The sequence below is a fragment of the Vombatus ursinus genome, unplaced genomic scaffold (assembly GCF_900497805.2).
Source record: "Vombatus ursinus unplaced genomic scaffold, bare-nosed wombat genome assembly UNPS02014859.1, whole genome shotgun sequence".
Classification (NCBI taxonomy): Eukaryota; Metazoa; Chordata; class Mammalia; order Diprotodontia; family Vombatidae; genus Vombatus; species Vombatus ursinus.
The window spans coordinates 207,745-225,477 of NW_020954637.1; the positions used below are offsets into that span (position 1 = coordinate 207,745).

Here is a 17,733-nt window from a genome sequence, read left to right on the forward strand (position 1 = left end):
GAAAGAAAGAAAGAAAGAAAGAAAGAAAGAAAGAAAGAAAGAAAGAAGGAAAGAAAGAGATGGAGAGGCTGAGGAGGAATGAAAGGATGGCCCTCACAGTCCTGGAGAGGACCTAGAACAAGGCCAAAATCATTCCCTACGACTTGCAAATGAGTCTTCTTCCAATTTATATCAAAACTTGGAGACGCTTATCTCTGGGCTGTTTTACATTCTTTCAATTGGTTTGTCCTGCAGCCTCCAAATACTGTTGATGGGCATGTGGTCCAGGTCCATTTGGATCGTAGCCTTAGATCTAGAAGGAATCTTAATGGCTATTGACCCCAACCCCCTCTTTTGACAGTTAAGGAAATTGAGGTAGAGAGAGGTTGTGTGATTTGACCAGGATCACACAGTTTAAAAATGTCTGGGGTGGGATTTAGAAAGTGCAAAGTTTGTCCATTGATTCCAATTGTTACACTGGGTGCCAGAGAATGTTTTCCCTAAGCCCTGAACACCCTGATAACCTACCCCTGCTCCTTGAGCATCTCTCTCTCTCTCCCTCCCCCTTCTCCCCTCCCCTCCCCTCCCCCTCCCTCCCTCTCTCTTCCCACCCTGCCTCTTCTAGACCTGTGTCTGTCCAGAACTTGCCTCTAACCTATCGTTCCAGCCTTATTTCACTCTGCTTACAGGACTTAGACATAGGTATACACAGCACATTTCATTAGAGGAAGTAATCAGAGAATTTTATACATTTTAAAGTGAACATTTATTGAAATCTCAGGCACAAAGAACATTATTTTTATTGGTCAAACTAAAGAAACTAAAAGTTAACTGAACTATTTTTAATTAACGACTAAACTTTGCTCAAAAATACAAACTTGAAAAAATAACATACCAAATTTTTTGGTCGGGGAAGAGACGCTAGGATGTTATTGGGTAAATGCACCCTATTCTGTATTAATATCTATGGATTCAGAGCTGGATAGGAACTTAAAGACACCCTACTGCTTTATGATAGAGAGGAAAGTGGAAGTAAATTATCCAGGCGCAGAGCAGAGACCTGAAGCCAAAGTTTCTACCTTGGAATCCATTGTTCCTTCCAGGTCTCCCCATCATGATTGCCCTTTCCATGATCCTAATTCCTTCAGTGTCTGAATTTGCAAAAACATTCCCTCCCCTCCCCTCCCCTTCCCCACCAGAAACACATTCCCTCTACATCTCCTTCTCAGGGCCCAGTTCAGAGGCCACCTCTTCCATGAAGCCTTCCCAGATTCCAGTCTAATCCCATCCAATGATCATTTATTCAACACCTATTATATGTGAAGCTATGTGCTAGGCACTAGGAATTGTTGTTGTTGTTGTTCAGTTGTTTCAGTCATGTCTGACTCTTCGTGATCCCATTTTTGGGATTTTCTAGGCAAAAATACTGGAGTATTTTGCCATTTCCTTCTCTAGCTTATTTCACAGATTAGGAACTGAGGCAAACGGTGTTAAGTGACTTGCCCAGGGTTACACAGCTACTAAGTGTCTGAGGCCAGATTTGAACTGAGGAAGATGAGTCTTCCTGACTCCAGGCTTAGTGCTCTATCCACTACACCACCTAGCTGCTCCAGCCACTAGAGACACCCCCCAAAAAAAATTCCTTCTCTTAAAGAACTTGCATACTACTGAAGGATAAACTATGTACCCAGAAAAGTATGTATGTGATAATGGGAGAAGGGAAAGCACTTTATTATAGGAGTTCAACTAGATGGCTGCTCAAGTCTCTTCTGATTCTTAAATCCTGTAGATTTTGCAGATGAGTGGTGTCCTTGTAATATGTGGCACATGTGCCTATCTTTGAAGGAAGCTAATGATGCCAGAGGTGAACGTGAGGAGGGAGTGCATTCCAGGCATGAGGGACAGCCAGTGCAAAGGAAAAGAGGCTGGAAAGAGAATTCCATGTACAGGGAATAACATGTAAGTGAGTTTGGCTGAAATTTGGAGAGTATAAGGAAGTGGTAATAGGAAATAAATCTGGAGAATGAGGTAGGAGTAGGACTGTGAAGGGCTCTAAATGCCAATCAGACACATTTGCATTTTATTCTAGAGGTAGTAGGGAGTCACTGGAAGCTTCTTGATCAAGTGACCTTCAATGCTTTTAAAAAAAAATACTATTTGCTATCTGTATGGAGGATGGATTGGAGCAGAGACTAGAAGCTGAGTTCTATTAGAAGCTATTGTAACAATCAGGGAATCTGGAACCAGAATGGTGGAAAGAAGGGAAAGGATGAAAGCAATGCTTTGGGGGTAGACTCAACCAATCTTGGCAACTGATTGGAATGAATAGGGGGTGGGGGAGATGGAAGAGCCAAGGATGACTTCAAGAGGGCAAACCTTGGTGTCTTGAAGGATGGTGGTAGCCTTGACAGAAACAAGGGAGCTTGGACAACAGGTGAGGTTTAGGGAAGAAGATAACCAGTTTCATTATGTTGAGTGTGAGTATGGAACAACTGGTTGGAAATGCTCAAGAGGCAGCTGGAAATGTCAGACGGGAACTCAAGAGTCACAGGCTGATTATATAGACCCGGGAGTCACCTGCACAGAGATGATCATTGAGCCCATGGAAGGTGATGAAATGCCCAAGAGAGGGTGTAGGGAAAAAAAAGAAGAGGACCCAGGGCAGAGCCTTGGGTTACACCTATATTTAGGGAGTGGGACATATGTGGTGATCCAGCAAGGGAGACTGAAAAGGAGTGAGGAGATAGGTAAGATAGGGACCCAGAGAGAACAGTCATAAAATCCCGAGGAGGGGAAACTATCCTAGAGATTGAGATAATCAAGGAGAAGGAGTATGGAGAAAAAGCCATTGAACTGATGATTAAGAGACTGTCAGTAACCTTGAAGAGGCATTTCCAGTTGGAGGCTGAGAACCACCAAAGATGCAAGTGATCATTCCCTTGGATTTCTCCTAGCATCTTTCCCCTGCCTTTATCGAATTCTCAAGGCTCATGGATTGAGAGCTAGAAGAGACTTTGGAGGCCGTAGAGTCTGGCATCCTTATTTTACAGAAAGGAAATTGAGACCCAGGGAGATAAATAACTTTCCTAGGGTCACCTGGGAGAGTTTAAATCAAGATCTGAACTCCCCTCTTATTGACTCCCCACTATCCTACATAGCTGTCTAATGTGCTACTTATTTGTGTATATAACTCATATATACATAGCACATTCTAGTTTATTTTCTTCACAAGTAGTCTGAGAGAGAAATGGCCAAAATATTACTGGCCCCATTTTACTGAGGAAGAAACTGAGTTTCAAAGAGGTTGTGATTTGCCTAGCCAAGGAGTGTTGGAATTGGGAGAACTGAGTTCAAATCCCATCTCTCTGAGACCAGAAGCTATGTCTATCTCTCCATTCTCCACTCTCCCTCCTTCATTCATAACACCATGCTACCTCAAGTATATCATTCTCCCTACTACAGTAGAAATTCCTCGAGGTCTGGCCCCATATCTTTTTTCATCTTTATATTTCCAAGTACCCAGTACTATGCTTTACACATACTTCAATTGGTCAGTCTATCAATAAACATATTTTAAGCACCTACTGTGTACTAGGGACTTTGCTGGGAATATGGAGAAAGGCAAAAGATAGTTCTTGTTCTCAAGGAATTCACAGTCTAATGGGGAAGACAAAATGTCAGACCTGAAATGAACCTTAGAACATAGAATGTCAGAGCTGAGAGGGAGCCTAGAATACAAAGTGTCACAGCTGGGAGGGCCATTAGAACACAGAGTGTCAGAGCTGGGAGGGAGCTTAGAACACAGAATACAGAGTTAAAAGGGTCCTTAAATCCCAGAATGTTAGAGCTGGAAGGGACCATAGCACTTGGAGGCATGAATATAATATACGAGAGCTGGGAGGGGCCTTAAATTATAGAATGTCGGCTGAGAGGAACGTTAGAGATCTCCTAGTCCAACCCTGACATTTTACAAATGAAGACCCTGATGCCTTCCACAGATTATTGCTCATCTCTTCTCTATAAGACCCTGCTGCCCCCAGCAGTCATCCTCCCAAGTGGGGTGGGTGTGTGCCCTTGCTCACTAGGGCCCACCAGAGAAAGTTCAGGGCAACGTCCTACCCCCCCCCAAAAAAAAGCAGCATTCTCTTACTCCCCTTTGAAGAATATTCCAGTGTCCTTGCATTTTGGCCTAGGGTGGGGGCTAGTACCCTGACCCGATCTTCCCTGCATTCTCTCCACCCCTAGCCCTCTCCAATTGGGGATTCCCCCTCGGACCCGAAGCCTTTTTTCCTTCCTCCCCAGTAAAAGCAGCCTTCTCTTTTGGTGTGAACACGAACACCAAGTGTCAAGGAACCAGGAAAGGGGGGAGGCAGGAAGCGGGGAGGGAGGGGGAAGGGAAGATGAAAGAGGAACCAGGAATAAACCACCCGCCACCTGCGTCGCGGCCTGAGCCCCACCCCCAGAGAGCTCCCTGGAGGGGCTGGCTCTAGGACTCGGAGAAATAGCGCTTCCAAGCGAACGGGACGGTCCCCTTACCAGACCGTTGGACATCCCCAGGGCCCCCACCTCCGGGCCTAGCTGGAAGAAGGGAGGAGGCCGGGACTAGGGTAGATCCTTAGTTCTGCAGCTGCATGCATTTCCCGCCAGCTGGCCTCAGGATCATAGGATTTAAAGCAGAAAGAAACTTCAGATATCCTATCTAATCCAATCTCCTCGTTTTTACATCGAAGGAAGCTGAGGAGAAGCCACTTGGAGTACGGCGGAGAGCCTGTTGGGTTTTGTGTCAAAGGACCTAGGTTCGAATCTCACCTCTACAGTTTACTACCTTGTGGGCAAGTCACTTAATAATCTCCCTGGGTCTCAGTTTCCTAATCTGTAAAACGCCTGGGATTGTTCTCCATGAGCATGAAGGTCCCTTTCAGTTCTAAATCTATGATCCAATGACTCACACAGATCTTGCTCTGGGAGTAGAGCCAGAGCCAGGGCTTTGTGAGTTGAGGGTTGGAGTCCCTCAGTCTGGGACGTCGGAGCTCAAAGAACTCTGCAATAATTGTCCCTTTGGGGAGGGGGGGGGGCTGCATCCAGAGCAAATTGCTCGCCCTCTGCCTACTGGGCAGCATCCTACCCGGTCTCATATGCTACTTCTAGAGTTGGAAGAGATTGCTGGAGGCCATCTTGTCCAAGCCCTATCTCTTACAGCTAAGGAAACAGGTCCACAGAGACGATGTGATTTGTCCAAGGTCACACAGCTAGCAAGTAAAGGTAGAGCCAGAATGTAAACTGAAACCCACCTCCTTTGACCCCAAATCCAGCAGTCTACAAACTTCCCCATGAAGATTTTTAACCTGGAGCAGAAAAGATGCTCCCTACCCCACTCTTAATAACCATAATAATTCACAATTATATAGTGCTTTAAGGGTTACAAAGTGGAATTAAGTGTAATAAGTCTTACATATATTCGTTTGAGTGTGTATGTGTATATGTAAGGATGTTTGTGGATATCTATGTATATGTATATATGTATGTGTGTATATCTCTGAACTTAACGGTAGTGGGGGGAGGGGGATAAAGTAAAAAGTAACAGCAGAGAACAAAAGAAAACCTACAAGGAAGCAAAGAAAAGATGGACAACTTTGAAAATAATGTGTAGTGTTTATTATTCAGGTTTTCCTGAAATGGAAATTTATTGCTTTACATTGAATCCTCTCATGTTCTGCTGGGTACATGACAATATTATTTTTCTTTTCTTATTTTGTGTTTAAGTTTAAAATAATTTATTGTTTTATATTTTTAAAAAAGGGTTGCAAAGTAACATACATTATTCCATTTGATCCTCAAAATCAATTCTTGGGTTAGGAGCATTTATTATCATCCCCATTTTATGACTGAGGAAACTGAAGCTGAGGGAGGGAAGGAGAAAGAGACAGACAGACAGACAGACAGAGAATTCTTGACTTGCCCAGAGGCTTAAAGTTAATAAGAGTTTGAGGAGGATTTGAACGCAGATCTTCTTGACTCTGGACCTAGCTTTCTATCCCATCCACCAGACTCCCTGTATTCAAATGTTTGAAAGTTCTCATTTGGAAGAAGTATTGGACTTTTTCCTCTTGGCCCCAAGAGGCAGAACTAAGAACAGGGCATGGAAGATGCAGACAGGCAAATGCAGGCTTGCAATGTAGAACTCTACCTAGTGATCAGGGATTGTCCCAAAGAGGAGGAGGCTGTCTCCGGACGTGGTGGTCTTCCTCTCGCTGGAGTTCTTTGACCAGAGGCCACGCACTTGTTCCGATGTTTTAGAGAAGACTAGCTCTTGGTCAATCTAGGTGGGACGGGTTGAATGCTTTCTGAGGTGCCTTGGAAGGCAGCTACTAGTGTCCAGAGACAGGAAGACCTGAGTCCAAATTCAGCCTCAGACACTTGTTACTAGCTGTGTGATCCTGGGCAAGTTAAACGCCTGCCTCGGTTTCCTCAACTGTAAAAAGGCCATAACAGAGAGACTTACCTCATGAGATTGTGAGGATCAAATGAGATAATAAAATGTATAAGGCTCGTAGCACAGTGCCTGGCACATAGTAGGCGCTTGATACATGCTTGTTCCCCACCCCCTCCCACTTTTCCTCCCCTCTTCGAGTTTCACTGGGTTCAACCAGGCCTCTTACGCATCCAGGGCCTCTCTCTGACCCTTGCGGAACAGAACCTTGGAGTCTTAGAGACCATGATCCCCAGCTGCGGCAGCGAGGTCTGAGCAAGGACCAGCAGGGATCGGACATTTCCCGAGCAGCCTTCGGGGCGGCTCTGCTGGGAGCTGGGCCGGCCGCTGAGCTCAGCGGCGGCCGCTGAAAATAACCGACGGGCTAAATATAACCTAGGGAGAGGGGGGAAAAATAACAACTTTCCGGAAAAATGAACCGTGATGAGAATATTTATAGAAACCGTTTCCAATCAGGAGTCCCTCACGGCCCTGGAAACGTGTGGATCCCACCCAGGGCCCGCGCGACCGCCGCCTAGCACACTTGATGAGGACTCCCGCGGGGTCTCAGGCTCGGCCCTGCGTGGGCTCTAAAGTTGCCTGCGGGAGGGGCCGGGTGTAAGACCCAGGGTCTGGTTGCTTGGGAGCAGATCCAGAGGGAATACTGGGAAACAGACTCACTAAGTGGAAGCCGAGAGAGCCTCAGCTTAGAACGTGAAGTGTTAGAACACAGAATAACATTTCGGGAAAGGGCCTTAGAAGCGAGCAATGCTACAACATCGAACTTAGAGCCTGAGGGGACTGTAGTACTTCGGTGTCGGTAGCTTCTCTTTTCCCTATCCTTAATAATACCAAGCCAGTGAAAGGCTGGATTTAGGGAAACGACAAGCAGGGAGTTTTGCATTAGGAAAAATTATTTGGATGGGGAGACCTAGGAGCGCATTGAAGTGCATTTTGTGTGCTGAACAGAATTGCTAAGTTTGAATGCAAAGGACCTAGGTTCGAATTCCAGCTCGGCCTCGGGCAAGTAACTGAAAGGCTCTGGGACTCAATTTTCTGAACTGTAAAACTGAAGTGCTGAACAAGATTATCTGTAAGGTCCGGCTCAGTTCTAAAACCATGAGCCCGAAAATTGCGATAGCGTGAGATCAGTTACCACGATGCATACAAACACTGGCATTCACAGCTTGGTTTTAAATCAACGCATCCCCTAAGTTTTCCTCTTGTTGGAATCTGGCTGGAACGTAAAAAACCAAGGACATGGAATGATGACTGGAGTTGCTAAAGAGCTGGGAAATAAAGTCGAATCCTTTTCTCCTGAAATCCCGAGGTGCATGCTGAAATGGAGACCGGTTCTGGGAAGACATGTACTGGACTGACTTTCCCCATACGCTATAGGTAGAGCGGAGTTCTAGTCTGTCTTCAATTCCCCGAGTGACTTTGGACAAGTCACTTATCATCTCATTACCTCAGTTTTGTCCTCTGTAAAACAAGAGCATTAGATTTGATCTCGGGTACTGTATGTTCCAGGACCCCGGCTAGCTCTTAGATTCGATGTTCTAAGGTCCCTTCCAGCTCCGACATTCATTGTTCTTCGCTTTCACTTAGGACATTATCAGTCTGTTCCCAGGAGGTTGCGTTATAAGCGAGTTTCAGTTCGGTCACTACAGACACTTTCAGTCTTTTCAGACACGGAAGAGAAAGAGGGATGCGTAGCTAGCCTGGTCTGGAGGGCAAGAGGGTAGAGTTGGCAGCAGCCGGAAGGATAGAAAAAGGCCCCAAGGGAGGAAGGCAGGTCAGGTCTCTCGCCGAGAATGGAGAGGAGGGGCACTGAGGCTGGTTGGTTAGGAAAACCGCACTACACCCCACCCTCGGCCGGTTCCTGGGAAGGCCAGGAGCGCCAGAGAAAGGGCAGGCAGTTTCGGCCCTAGGCTCCGGGCAACCGGAGGGAGGCTGTTAGTGAAGGACACGTGGCGCTTAAAGAGAACTGTCACTTACCAGCCCAACCCTTCTGGCTGCTGGGCACGGCGCCCTTCTTCAAACCCCGCGTGTTCGCAGGGACAAGCAAGGTCCTGGCGAGAGCCCACTAGGCCCAGAGCGAAGCTCTCCGTGGACCCCACCCGTGCACGTGTCTGCCCCCCTACCTCGGTTATTCCCCCGGCAGCCTCCAAGGCACACATCTCATACAACTTCCCATTTCCACTCACAGGTTCACACACAACATTCAGGATTACATTTAATATTCACGCACACACACACACACACACACACATACACACACACACACTTTCAGCCTTCCACAACTCACTCAAGCACAGGCTTACAAGACCTGACTCTTCCCATACTCCCATGTTCACAGGGCACACACACCCATCATCCACCACCGCATCTTTAAGCCTGCACTCAGGTTTGTGGAACACACCCGTGCAGACTCACAGAGTTCCGATACACTCTCGGGCTCACACAATACCTGCATTCCCACGCAGGTCCACATGAAAAACCCACACCCACTCACAGGTTCTTACTCACGTCTGTCCAGTTGGCCTTCGAGCGTGTGTGTGTGTGTGTGTGTGTGTGTGTGTGTAAGTGGACCGCACCCACATGAGTCTGACAGTTAACACCGGAACTCACACGAGCTTAAGAGTGGGCATCTTCCCCCCCCCATCATTTGATGGGCTCCTTGAGAACAGGGACTGCTTTTGCTGTTCTTTGTATACGATGCCTGGAACATAGTAGGTGTTTTCTAAATGCTTGTTGGCTGTCTGTCTCAGGGTTGGGCTGAGGGTGAGGGAGTAGGCTGAGGAGAGCGGGTCAAGACAAGGATTAAAGGATAATGTAGAACTCTCGGGTAGGGGAGAAGGTCGAATCTAGGCTGACCCGCTGGGTTACCTGCTGGAGGAGCAGATTTCCCAGTTTCTAGGACCCAGGACTCATCCCTGCAAGAAGAGGCGCGAGGGGGGTTTCTGTTGCTCCCTTTTTCTCAAGAGCAGATCCAACAACATGTTCTGTCCCGGGTTCGGAAAAAGAAAGGACAGTAATAGTCTGAACAGGACAGAGATGAGTTTCGGACAGAGTTGAGTGGCAGAAGGGTGTCTGGCTATCCAGACGGGGCGAGGAAGAAGGGCATGATCTTAATCTGATGGAGACAAGGAGTATCGGTCCATTTGGAGAGGGAAAAAGACGTGTGTTGGTCATCAAGGCACGGCGAAGAAGGGTGTCAGTCTAGATGACCGAGAAGGGAGAAGACTGTAGATAAAGTGAATAAGAAGTGCGTCTATCCATCCTCGACGGCGAGACAGATGGATGTTAGTCTGTCTTCGGGAAGGGGAGTACGAGAGCCACGCACGCTTCTCTCCTGGGGCCAGCCAGGACTGAGAAGAACGAATAGGTCGGCCCCAAGTAGCAGCTGCCTAGGCCTGGACAGTGCCTGCCGCAGCTGGGACACATCTGTGCGCAAGGCGCGCCGAAGCTGGGGGGAGGGGGAGGGGAGTAACCATCGACGGGACGCAGGCTCCAACTAGCGTCTGTAACGGGAATCGGTAACGGTTGGGTCCCGCCCAGGCTCTTCCTGCCCCGGCTAGGGCCAAAGGCAGCCCCAACCCACCGAGACAGGGAGGGAGGGAGGTGCGGATTCCAGGCCAGCCGCTTCCCCAGCTCACTCTTCCGAGGGCTGCGGTTGCTGTCTCCTGTGCCGGACGCAGCGGGACAGAGACAGACATACTCTGCCCCCCTCCGCGGTTACCAGCGGGGGAGAGGCCTCTTTTCACCCCGTGTAGCCTGTACGTTCTGTTCCTTCCCCCTGCAACCCACCTCCCCACTCCGTTTTTGGCCCGACCTGGAGATATGGGTTTTGTAACTTCCCCGCATATCTGCAGAAGCCAGCCGAATGACTACCGATGGAGGCAGGACAGTTGGTGTAGACACGTGTTCCAAACCCGAAACTTTCTGCCTAGAAGTTCCTCGATCTCTCTGAGCCTCAGTTGCTTAGTGTGCAAAATGGGGTTAGGAATCTCTTGGCGTCTTAACTCTCGCGGGTTGTTGGGAAGAAGCGTCTATGCACATTAAAAGGCATTCCAGAAACGTGAGCTAGGTCGAACTGAGGCCTGCAGGTCGTGGGGATGCGTGGAGGAGCTGCGGCTGGAGCCTGGGGAGGCGGGAGGAGAAGTAACAGAGAGAAATGAAGAAAATACTAAAAGGGGAAAAGCGGCCCGGTTGTCGTCCACCCGGCCCATTCTCCCCGCACAGTGTTTTTTCTACCAAATTGAAACTGGGATCTCCTCGGGGAAATTGCTGGGGATGAGGGGCCTCTGTGCACGCCTGCAAGCCTAGAGAGAAGAGATCTGCACTGGGAATCAGGGGAAACCAAAGCCGCACCAATTCGCTGCGTGACCTTGAGCAATCCATTTCCCTGGGGGGTGGAGCTCAGTTCCCACCTTTTAAACATGGGAATAACAACATGAGCTCGGCCTCCTGCTTCCCAGAGCAACTGGTCGCAGTATACAGGTGTGAAAGCAATTTGGAGCTGTGACTCTTCTATAGGTTAAGCGTTGATCTGTCACGTGACCATTAAGCCATCGGAAGGCGTGTCCGCAGGGGCGGATCACAATTAGCTACCCAGACTCTTCCCAGTTCCCCAATTCTCCAGTTCTCGTTGTAGTATACGCGGGATCCGGGGATCCCGGAGCTGGGCGAGACTGTTAGGCCAACTGGGCAGGGCGAAGTGGCAAGTCTAACCATGTCAGGCTTCAGCCTTGCTCAGTGGCCAGTCCTGGTGGGAGTTTGTGGCCAGTCCTGGGAGGGCCACTTTAGGACGTTGACAACCTGGAGAGCAACCAGAGGAGGGTGACCCAGATGATAATAATTATGATAATGATAACTAGCATTTATATAGTGCTTTGCACAAATATTATCTCATTTTATCCTCACAAAAACCCTGAGAGGCAAGTGCTATTATCAGATGAGGAATTTACAGATGAGGAAACCGAAGCTGGCTGGTTAAATGATACCTAGTATTACCCAGCAAATCGGTAGCCTAAACCAGGATTTGAACTCGTCTTCCTGTCGTCAGATGAGGAAGGAAGGAAAGAAGAAATAAGCATTTATTAAGCTTTTACTACATGCCAGGCACTGTGCTAAAGCCGTGGCATCTGAGGAAATGCAGAAAGAACAGGGGACAGGAAGCCTAAGCACTATTAAAAAGGAAGACGATGACTTTTTCCCCTAGGGGTTGAAAGAAGGGACACCCAGTGCCGGAACGATTCTTTGGGGGCCTCACAAGACAGAACTAGAAATAGAGGTGGGCGAAGAGGTGGCCGTGAGGGCAGATTAAGGAAGACCTCTCTAACCATTAGATCTATCCAGAATTGGAAGGGGGCTGCCCCGTGAGAGAGGTAGCTTCAGGTTTTTAGTGGAGGCGGAGGAATTAATCTCTTGTTCGTGATGTTCTTCCGCTGAGGTTCAAGCTGGAATAGACAAGTTCTTTCAAACTCTGAAATTCTATGATTTTACAGAGGAGGAAATCGAGGCTCGGAGAAGGGTTGCGACCCGGCTTGTTTCAGATTCAAAGGTTTGTGCACCACGCAGGGTTTGCTAGGGACAACGCCCACCAAGGCCCTAATTCATTTTGGAAGGGGTCCTTACACTGTCCAAGCACTCGCCGGACTTTGCTCCCACTCTCACCCCCAACGCCCTTCCTGCAATTTTAGGGTCTATGTACCTAGGCCCGTGGCGCTGGGGCGAGCAGGTGGGAAGGAGAGGAGGAAAACCTGTCTTCAAAAATGCACTGATACCGAGATGGTCTTCACCTCCTTCCTAATCCATCGGGAGTCCGAGCTGCTTCCGTCAATGCCCAGCTGGTCTCCTGGACTTTGCAAGCCACCTGGGATCCCGGCTTGCTGCGACCAGCTGGGATGCAGGCTCGGGGTTAGGTTCTGACCTCTGAGCCACCTCCGGCGCAGGAGGTGGAGAAGAAACTAAATAACATTCGATCCTACCTTAAAGAGCAGCTAGTTAGTCACCTCTATCCTTTTACGGGTGGGGAAAACGATGTTCAGAAAGTACAAGTAACTCGCCCAAGGTTACCCAGGTTAGCAAACAGCAGAGCCAGGATTCTGAACCAGATGCGCTGCCTCTAAATCCTGGGCTGTTTCCCGGGCCTCTATGAGCAGTGACTGGTTTGATCCTTTGCGGGCTAAGGCTACTTTTCCCCATCTCCCTGCAATTCACTGCAACCGGGCGTAATTCAGAGGCGTTCGCAAAGATCTACCCTGAGCCTGGGGAGGGGTCGAAAACAGGAGCCTAGTCTCCGGGGGTCTGAGAACAGAGGGCCACGGAGACCACTCTCTCCGAAAGCCCTGGCAGGCGGGAATGCATAGCTGATAACTTGGCCTCCCGGTTAACTTCCTCCATTCCCCGCGCGGCCCGAGTCCAGGAAGAAGACAGAAGACTTGGAGCCCGCTGGCGGCGTTCACACCAGCCTTAGTAAGGCGGGTTGCTCCGGACAAATGGGTATGGGCGGCCTACCGCGGGCATCGGCGCTCAGGTGGGGCCGCCTCGTAGAGATTCCCCTTACTCCCCTAGCTCCTAAAAGCGTTTGGAGAGAGGAAACTCCCCTTTCAACCAGGGGAAAAAAAAAAAAAAAAAAACCTCCCTTTACTAAAGGCTGGTGACTCTTGGCACGCACGTCCCCTCACCAAACTGGTCCGCTTCTCTCCACGGACAGATTGTTTTCCAAGAACGTGCCTACGAAAGATTAGCGAAGAGATGAAGCAAAGACCTGGGTCATTCTGGCCCCCAACCCAAAGTCTTGTTATTCCTGGCTAACGAAGGGAAGGGCGGTGTCCCTGCCAGGTGTCTTGAGTGATTTAGAGGGCTCGTCTACAGCGCCCTGGCGCACCGGAGGGCGTTAACCTAGCCAACCCTTCAGGCTCTGTCTGGCCAGGGGCCCCGCGAACGCTGTCTCGAGTTTGGGGCCCGCGGGTCCTCCTAGGGCACAAGGAGGACGGGAACCCGTGCCAGGAAGCGAAGCCCCAACCCAAGGTCACAAAACGGGTGGCCTTGGAAAGCCCGTCTCCTTTTTTCTTCCATGGAAGGGCTTTCCAGATCACCACGATGTGCCCTGGAAAGAACTGGGGCAGGCGCCCAGGGCCCCGGCCTTAAGAACCCCCAGCAGAGCCGACGAGCTCCCAAATCTCCTTTTCTGCCCCGGCTGCCGGCTTCCAGAGAAAAAGCAAGCCTTAAAACAGCGACTTGTTGAAATTTCGTTTGCTCCGCGCCCCGCCCCTGTCTGGCTGCTACAATCCCTGCCACCGGTTTTCGGATTTCTTGGGGGCATAGGGAAGATGGGAGGTGAGGTAAGGGCGGGCAGGTCGGGGCGTCGAGAAGAGGAAGGGGAGAGGTTAGAGCGTGGAGGAGTTTGGAAGGAGGGATGACATAGGGGGGAAATAGAGTAGGTTGGGGCGTCGGGCAAGGCGGGCGGAAGCTTCAAGCCCCAACCGCTAATTGCGGCCACTTAACTTCCCCCAACACACAAGCGTCGGATCCTGGGGGCTCTAGGAAGCCTAGCCTGGTTGCAGAGGCAAATTTCGCTCCAGGCCTGAGCTCCTAGGGAAGGCACGAAGGAGACTGGGCCGGGGCCCAGACGGCGGCGCCCACCGGGCAGGGGAGCTGAAGCGAAGGCGGGGGAGAGAGGGAGGAAAGGAGGATTAGCGAAGCGAAGCAACCTCCCCCGACTTCGGAAGCTCGAGTTTTAACTGGGTCGTTTAGAAAACAAATAAATAAATAAATAGGGCCAACAGCCCCCTCCCCCCTCGTCTCACCCCCGAGGAGCCTTAGCTCCCCGACTCTGCGCTCCAACACCCTCCGGGGCGGGGGAGGGGTTTGCCTAGGACAGGCCACGCCCCCTCCGCGCTGGGTTTCTTTTCTTAATTTTTTTTTTTAAGTAATGCCTTTCCCCAGCAGGAGACACGGATTGGTCGTTCGGGCCGTCGCTCCTGGCCGACCCCGCCCCTCGGCGGGCCCCCGGGTAACTACCCTCCCCGGGAGGCTGCGGCGCCGCCGCTTGATTATATATTTTTTTAGCTGGTGTCAGAGTCGGCGAAACGTCTGTGGGAAGCGGGGAGCGCGGGGGAGGGGACGCTGCTGGCGGCTCGGAGAACTCCGGCCGGCGGGACCCGGTGGGGGAGCGGCCCCGGGACTCAGCCTACCGCCGTCGGGATTCATCGCCACCGCCGCCGCCCCGACTCGGGGGTGGGGGGAAACCTGCCGAAGGGGACGCACTCATGCTGCCCTAGGAGCCCGGGTGGGGTCAGGGAAGGGGCCGAGAAGGGCGCGAGCACCGGGCCAGTGCTGCAGGCCCCAGGGGAGGCCCTTCGGAAGCTCCGGACGGACCGCGCCCTCGAGGCGAGCTTGGCCACCCCTTCGGTCCGCTCCCCGTGGGCTGGGGACGACTCGGTGGCCCCCGGTGCCCGCCCCCGAGACCCCCCGAGCGCGTTGGGAGCAGGCGGCGGGTCCCCCTTCGGGGCTTCCCCTTAGGCGGCGCGCACCCGCCCCGGGCGCATTTCCTGAGCGCCCCCGGCTCGCAGCCAGCCCTGAGCCGCCGCGGCCGTGCCCGCTTCTCCTTTTCGGCGCCTCTCCCCTCCCTCTGTCCAGAGCGGCCCCCGGAGGAGCCCGCGTGAGCCTCGGGGGCGCGCGCCTCCTGCCGCGCAGTCCCCCGCCGCTGCCCCGCCGCCGGCCGCGGCGCCCTGACTCCCGCTGTTATGCGTATTCCCGTAGACCCGAGCACCAGCCGGCGCTTCACACCTCCCTCCACTGCCTTCCCCTGCGGCAAGATGGGCGAGAACAGCGGGGCGCTGAGCGCGCAGGCGGCCGCGGCCAGGCCCGGCGGGCGCGCCCGGCCTGAGGTGCGCACCGTGGTGGACGTGCTGGCCGACCACGCGGGCGAGCTGGTCCGCACCGACAGCCCCAACTTCCTGTGCTCCGTGCTCCCCTCGCACTGGCGCTGCAACAAGACGCTGCCCGTGGCCTTCAAGGTGAGTGCCTCACGCCCCCCGACCTCGCAGGGCAGGCCACGGGAGGGGGGCCCGCTGCCCCGACGGCTCCCGCCGGGCCGAGCGGCCCCGCCCCCTTGGGCGGCTGACCTGACCCGACTCCCCACCTTTGGGGAGCCGCTGGTGATTTCGCAGGATCGGTTTCGTTGTTGTTTGGGGGTAGAGGAAGTTGCGGCAGCCGGGTTTTAAGAGATTTAGGTAGTATTGGCTGCAAGGGATCTCGGAGGTTCTCTAGGTCAGTTCTCCCTTCTCCCCACCATCACCCATTTTATAGAGGAAACTGAGGGCCACAGAGGTTAAGGTGACTCCCCCAAGGTCACAGGCCGCAAAGTAGCAAAGACGAGAATTCATACGCAGGTCTTCCGACTGCAAATATAGGGCCCTTGGCGGAGCCCTTCACTGGTCCTCCCGGCTGGGGTGTACCCCCTTCCACGCCCCAAGCTGAATCCCTGGATTTTTTTTAATCCCTGCAAACCCCCAGCCGAGACGTGGGAACCCCCCTTCCGCTGTCATCTGGAGACATCTTTCTCTGCAACTGGGAGGCAGGAACTGTTTCGTTTTCTTCTTTATTTTTAATTTTTTAAAAAGAGGCAGCGATGAAATGAAAGCAGCCGGTTTTCCCCTAAAAAATCGGCGTGAAGCTAGATCACACACATGTCGTGAGGATGGGCCGGGGGGGGGGGGGGGGACAAAAGCTGCGGCGGGGGGCTGCCCCACCTGGGTGGATTCCTGACCCAGTAGGGCCTTGCCCCGTTAAGGAATCCCACGTTGGGGAAAAAGAGGGACTGTGCCTCTTTCTCGGGGTGACATTTGAAAATCCTGCACAATGCCGGGGGGTCAGAGGGGGAGGGAGTGGCACTTCGTGGGGGAGGGGAGGAAAAGAAGGCCACTGGGACTTGAATCGCCCGATCATGGGTTGCACTGTCATTCAGGGCTTGAAAGGAATCTTTTGAAATTAAAAGAAGACAGGATGCTGACAGGAAATCTGGCCTTTTTAATCATACCCCCAAAAATTTTCTCCTTGAAATTTTTTCCATCTGGATTCCCAGTCTCTGAATGCGGCAGTCACGTTAACGCGACTGGTGCCCAGGTTCCCACCCCAGCAGCAAACTCCTCAGTTTTCAGAATGGGCACATCTCCGCAGCCATAAGGCACTCAGCGTCTGGGTCGTTCGTGTCTGGTGTGCTACGGTGAATGGCATTCTCCTCTGTTTCTGAGTTAGACTGACAGGTGCATCCTTGTCTGAGAAGACCCCCAGGTTTCCCTACTCTTAAAAACTTAATTTTGAAGGTCCTCGATTAGGAAAGACTCTACCCTCCCATGATCCGCCCCCTCCCTCTAAAAAACAAAACAAAACCAGAAAAAAAAGTGATCATCCAGGCACTTGGCAGCCTAAACCTAGGCTTTCTGCAGTCACTGTGGCTGGAGTTCTGGGGTCACAGAATGAACCTACCCGGCATTTGCTCTTTCGCCTTAACGGTGTTAAAGAGGACATTTTAAAAATTACCTATTGAGTTTCTTTGTTATCGGCTGTATTTTTTTTTATCTTTATTTCCGCCCTGTTTTTTGTCTAGAAATGTGGACAGTGTCCTAATTCTTCACTAGCCAAGCTGAGCTAAATAAGGTCCCAGCTGCAGGTTGGCTCTCATATAGATAGATAGACAGACCAACAGATACAATACTGCAACTGAGAAAAATGCTTTCTTTCGACAACCTTGTGAGGTTGATCAGTGTAGGTATTATTCCCCCACACACACACACACACATATACACACACACATTTTTTTTTTTTTGGACCAGTGAGGAAACTGAGGCTTAGTAGAGTGAAAATAACTCGGCCCTTGATTGATCTCATTTATTGGGTTTTTGGCCCCCTCCCCCATCCTTTGTTTTGTTTCTCCATTTTTTGTTTGTTTGTTGTTGTGTGTATGGTTGTGGGGGGAGATAAGGGGATGAACAGGGGAGAATGGGGTTTGGTTAAGAGTATGAAGGGTAGAACAGGATTTGGTTTGGGGTTTTAAATCTTTTTTTTTTTTTTAAATCTTCATCAGGCCCCTTGGGTAGTTTCATAGAATGTCTCAGCTGCAAGGGACCTGAGGATAGATAATAGAGAGAGACCTCAGAGATTGTCTGGTTCAGCCCCTTCATTTTATAGATGAAGACAGTAAGATGGAGACTTGCCCAAGGTCACGAAGTGGAGGTCGGAGAATGTTAGAGCTGGAAAGGGACCTTAAAATA

General features: G+C 51.2%; 1 protein-coding gene across 2 annotated transcripts in view; it reads left to right on the top strand.

Moving 5' to 3' along the window:
• RUNX3 (runt related transcription factor 3) overlaps positions 1-17,733 on the top strand; it is a 106,873-nt gene that overhangs the window by 46,826 nt on the left and 42,314 nt on the right. Inside the window, exon 2 of one of the 2 annotated variants that reach the window (XM_027841353.1) lies at positions 15,221-15,477. In XM_027841353.1, the coding sequence (XP_027697154.1) occupies positions 15,221-15,477 (257 nt within the window). Of the gene's footprint in view, positions 1-15,204; positions 15,478-17,733 lie in introns of those variants that run through there. The other variant, XM_027841354.1, reaches the window with a different exon arrangement.